The sequence below is a fragment of the Alligator sinensis genome, unplaced genomic scaffold, assembly GCF_000455745.1.
Source record: "Alligator sinensis unplaced genomic scaffold, ASM45574v1 scaffold87_1, whole genome shotgun sequence".
NCBI lineage: Eukaryota > Metazoa > Chordata > Crocodylia > Alligatoridae > Alligator > Alligator sinensis.
Window position 1 is genome coordinate 889,986 of NW_005841929.1, and position 5,442 is coordinate 895,427.

At 39.5% G+C, this 5,442-nt stretch overlaps 1 protein-coding gene across 1 annotated transcript in view; it reads left to right on the plus strand.

The window, feature by feature from the left end:
* Positions 1-5,442, plus strand: part of MICAL3 (microtubule associated monooxygenase, calponin and LIM domain containing 3) — a 235,660-nt gene that overhangs the window by 101,933 nt on the left and 128,285 nt on the right. Inside the window, 6 exon segments of the mRNA XM_025198828.1 lie at positions 367-624; positions 1,209-1,324; positions 3,117-3,243; positions 4,106-4,199; positions 5,347-5,439; position 5,442. The exon segment at position 5,442 is cut by the window's right edge and continues 45 nt beyond it. Of these exon segments, the coding sequence (XP_025054613.1) occupies positions 367-624; positions 1,209-1,324; positions 3,117-3,243; positions 4,106-4,199; positions 5,347-5,439; position 5,442 (689 nt within the window).

Sequence of the window (5,442 nt, forward strand, 5' to 3'; positions counted from 1 at the left end):
GGGCGGGGGGGGGGGGGAGGGGTGCACCTCATCAAATGAGCTTTAGTTAAAACGCCCCATGGCCATTTTGAAACATGGGGATGCTTAATACACATGATGCTGAGGTGTTTTAGGGCAGCTCTTCAGGATCAATGCTAATTAAAATGCTCCCCTTCCTTCCCTGCCTCCACCCCTGAGTACTTGTATAGGCAGCCATTGTTTATTTTTTCTTGGAAGCCTAGACACTAGGAAATATGAAAGAATATGGACAAAGAATCTAAACCATTGGACTCGGCAATTGTAGGTGGTCAGCAATCTGCATGTGTCGCACTTAAGTCTCCCTGCTCACAAGACTATTTTACTCCAGTTTTTCTCTTGTTTGGGTAGGACTATGCAGACACAGAGCTGTTACTCTCACGGGAAAATGTGGACCAGGAAGCTTTGCTTAATTATGCCAGGGAAGCTGCTGACTTTTCTACCAATCAACAGCTGCCATCTTTGAATTTTGCCATCAATCACTACGGACAGCCAGATGTGGCGATGTTTGACTTCACATGTATGTACGCATCAGAGAATGCAGCTCTGGTGCGAGAGCAGAATGGCCACCAGCTGCTAGTGGCGTTGGTTGGGGACAGTCTGTTGGAGGTGAGTATTAAACTTAGCATGTGAACCATGAATGGAAGCACAAGCACTAGCAATTGCACCCTGTCAAACCACTGAAATGAATACAACTTTCTTTTGTGTTTCAGGAATTCTTTGACGGGGACAATTACTATTTTATGTAATAAAGTGGGAGGGAAGAAATGCTGGGAGTATCGCAAATAGGAAATGATCTTGTGTAGTAAGCTGAGTGTGTAGAGACCTGATGCATCATCATTTGTTCCACCTGCTTTTTGTTGTGGCTAGGACCTCTAAGGAGTCTGTACTAAAACAGTTTATAATCACCATGCTGTAGTTATCTGAAATTGTGGTTTTGAAGAAGTGCTTGTAAGCACCTCTAAGCTACGAATCATTCTAGGGAACAATGCTAGCTTTGGGGGAAGCCCAGAGCCAGTTTATTGTGCATCTGGCTTCCATTAATCCAGAGAGAACCAAAGTCTTAAGTTTATTTGTGAACTATGCTATGCCTGAAGACTGCCCACTGAATGTATTCTTGGTACTGTTTTATTTTCTTTGTTCAAAAAGTAACCCTTTTCTTCTCGCATCTCTTTTGCAACCTGTTATGCTAGCCATTCTGGCCAATGGGAACTGGAATAGCTAGAGGTTTTCTGGCTGCCATGGACTCTGCTTGGATGGTACGAAGTTGGTCTCTGGGAGCCAGCCCCCTGGAGGTTCTTGCAGAGAGGTAACGGGGAATAATTGTGGCCAAAAATACAGTTTTTGAACTGTTCTGTATCAAATGATTTTGGCCATGAAGTTGGTCTGCAGACCAGATCATGCTAACAGATTGGCCCCACGTGTTGGATCCAGCCCATAGGGCTGAACCAATGTGGGCACCATGTGCAATGTGCACCCTGGACTGTCCATGTGTGCTGCAGGTAGCACTGCGGGCTAGATGATAAAGCTCTGCGGAGTATATTCAGTCCATGAGCCACATTTTCGATGCCCTGGAAATACGAGAACATGATTGATTATTAGTACTTTTTAAAACTTGTCTGTACCATTTGTTTGTAATCCATCTATTTATTTATTTATTTATTTTTAAGAAATCCAATTTATATGCAATTATTTTCATGCCTTATAATAATTTGCTCTCTGTCTCTGGACTATATTTTTGCTATGCCTTTGAGTAAGGGATAGGGTGGTCAGAGCTGAAAACAGAGGTCTGGACAAGGGCATTCCATTCATTTGTGATACAAGACTGTTGACACTGAAAATATACTTTTATTTTTTTTCTCCTGACTCTAGTGTCCTAGTTAATTAGATCCATAAATAATAGTTGTGATCAGAGATGTGGGTTTTCTGGAAAATTTTGAATTTAAAAAATTTCCAATGCCTTAAATAGTGTGTAATCTGATTTCACATGTTTATGTGACTTGTATTTAGTAAACAAAACTAAAAAAGTACCCCCATGATAATTTTATGTTCCAATAGCCACAAGTATTTGAACTGAAATATTTGATTAGGAAAAAAATTAAATAAGGCACGCTTCATGCGATTCAAATGTTATATTCAAATTCAAAGCTTTATGTGGAAAGAAATTATTTTTATTGGAATACTTGTAAAAATGTAAAGACAATACACAAGAGCATATACTTCCCTTACATTGTTTGTTTATATTTAAAAAAAAAAAAATGAAGGCACTGAAAACTGACACACTAATTGTAGCACACCCAAAGAACTGTGCATGATATGCCGTGGTTGTCCACTCATCTACTGCAACAGTTTAACTCCCTTGCACTGAGGTCATTGCATCACCTTCAGTTTCACTGTCACTATCTGTAGAATCACTTGCACTACTTATTAGTTCCATTTCAGAATCAGATTGAGGCAAATCTGATTCAGAACTACTTGAACCACTCTCTCTTTCACTAAAAGATGGTTTTACCAATGAGTCTATGGGCAAGGGCAATTTATCATCATACTGCATCTTCTTCACTAATTGTGCTTCTGACTGATTCTCCAGAAGCAAGAGATTTTGAGAAATAGAAACAAGCTTAGCAGTGCGTTCATTTGGGTTTTGATTTGATTTGCACAGCCAATTAGGTGAATTCATAACTTGATTCTTTGGTTTGGATTATTATGTGAATGTATTTACCCTCCTGTTTACAAGTCAGTAAAACATATACGTATTCTCTCTCTCTCACTTCCTTGGGATAATCACCTGAAAAACATTAATTACAATTTTGAAACTGCCAAGCTTGTCTAATATTGTATTGGCATCCATGTATTGTTACTGATGAATTTTATGAAACAGTGAATTTTTAGAAATGGAAAATTTCCCATGGAAAAATAAAGCACTGGAAAATTTTCTGTCCCACATCTCTGGTTCTGATCTGCTTAGTACCTGAAGGGGTGGGTTTATCATTTTGAGTGTTTTAACTGTCCTGACTTCAAGAGAGTCTTACCTTTGAAGATGACCAAGCAAGGTATTTCCTTTTCCTGTTTATTAATCAGAAATCATTATTTTTCCTTAGAGAAAGCATTTATAGGCTGCTGCCTCAGACCACCCCTGAGAATGTGACTAAAAACTTTAGCCAATACAGCATCGATCCTGCCACCCGCTATCCCAATATCAATGTCAACTTCCTGCGGCCGCACCAGGTAATTGAGCTGATATACCTTTAACATCATATGACCTGTGTCATCTTGTAGCCATTTGTCTATCTGAATATTTTGGTCACTGGGAGTGTTGCAGATACCTGCACTTAAACATTGTAGACATCTCTGAAAAGCGTTGAAAACTTGTCATTTATGGCTCTGAACTTTCATGGGTTTTGAGTTTAAATTATGCAAGCGATAATGTTGCAGGATTTGTATTTTGTTTATAAAAACAATAAGCATTCTGTAGCTGCAAATTGGTGTCCATAGTGAGGTGAAGACTGAAAGGACAGCATTGTTAAATATCTGTTCTTTTTGGGCCTTAGACAGACATATTTATTGCATGATTATTTTGTTAATTGTGCAATAACTTGTAGCATGCTACATGTTCAACCAATTTATGGTGCCATAAAATGGCAAACCTTCAACAAAGTTGTTCTACATTTAATGTGGAATAACTTTGTGGCTGGTTTCTCTGGCACTTTGATTTGAACATGTGGCATGTTAAGCCTTGTCTTGCCCATGCTTCATAACAAAGCTTTGAAAAGTGCTGGGGCACAGGGAGTTATTGGACTTCCCCCACACCCACCATGTTTCCTGCCTTGCTGTATGGGAAATGCCAGTGCAGGTGTGGGGAGCCCATTGGATGCATGTCAGATCGGATGCTTTCAAAAGTCTATCGGATACTTTTAAAAGCCTTGCTCTGCCTCCCCACCTGTAGTCCTACAGCTCTTGATAGAATTCTCTGCTTTTTGAACATTGTTAAAGAAGGAGAATTTAGTCTTTAAGGAGTATAGCTCTTATCTACATAGACTTCTCTTGCTTCTTGATATGTTGGTCATTCATAGTCTTCACACACTTATAGGTGCGGCACTTATACAATAAGGGAGATTTGAAAGACATTCACTTGGAGATGGAGAATTTTGTGAACTCCAGGACACCAAAGCTATCCCGGAATGGTAGGTCCAGTTCATTCTTTCTCTCCTTTGTACCCCTCAGAAGTGGGACAGTGCAGAACGTGTACAGCAGTGGGGCTGTAGAATTGCCCTCCTCCACTTGAAAAGTGCCCCATTTTTTCAAAAGGCTGGCTTTCCAAACAGTTACATTTTCAACTATAATTAATTCTAAAATAACTCTCCTTGCTATTCTTTAATTTCAGATTTCTATGCATAATTTTAAAGAGAGGTTTCTGATTACTTTCTTGAAGCACTTGCTTTGAATGTGAAAATCCAGCCTACTTTTGATTTGGTAGCAAAGCCCCACACTATAATTAATATAGAAATGATGGCAGAAAAAGATTTGTTTGTAGATGCTCAAGCTTTCTCTGTTATAAAATGTCATCTCTTTGCTGACTAGATACTGGACTCGCATTATTTTAGGAATTGGGTGCCCTGCACTAAGAATTTAAATAGTTGTCAGGTCTAACCACTAGAGGGGTTTGTTGAACCTTCCCATGCCTGTAGTCTTTTTGACTAACTGAGCAATATTTGGAATAGGGCTTTACTCAAGTCTGCTGTTTTGTTAGTGTACCTTCCTGCCACAGTTGTACAATTACTTAGTCTGCATATTTGTTCTTTGGCTTGCACCTGTGCCACTTGGATCTGTAATCTTGTTGGATCTTTTAGGTAGGCAAGGCAAGACGGGAACAGGTCAGTACATTGACTGGAGGTATTCAAGATAAATGGAAGTGCTGCAGAAAGCAGCTAGAAATTCCACTATCCGAAATGTGATATCCAGGTTTCAGGGAGCACTAGGCTGCTACAAGTCTTTTGGATGAAACTTAAAACAAGATCTTGGAGCCATCTTAAATTTTCTGAGATTTTTCAGAAGAGCCAGGTTGAACTGCCCAAATTGCAGCTTAAGTAATTACTTTCCATCAAAATAAAGCCCTTCCCCTGCACTAGACAGGATAGTGCAGTGGATTCATCACTTCCTGCCCTAAATAAAATAATCTCTTGTATGGTGTCTCTGGTACAGGGAGGCTGCTGTTCCCATCTAGAAATCCTTTCTCACGGTTTGAGAGTCCTATAATATATGTCATGTGATATACTTGGTGAAAGATGCAATATAAATTGCAACCTTTTAAAATCATAATGTTTCTTTCAGAGTCAGTAGCTCGCTCTAGTAAATTGCTAAATTGGTGCCAGAGACAGACTGATGGGTACTCCGGTGTGAATGTAACAGATCTCACAATATCATGGA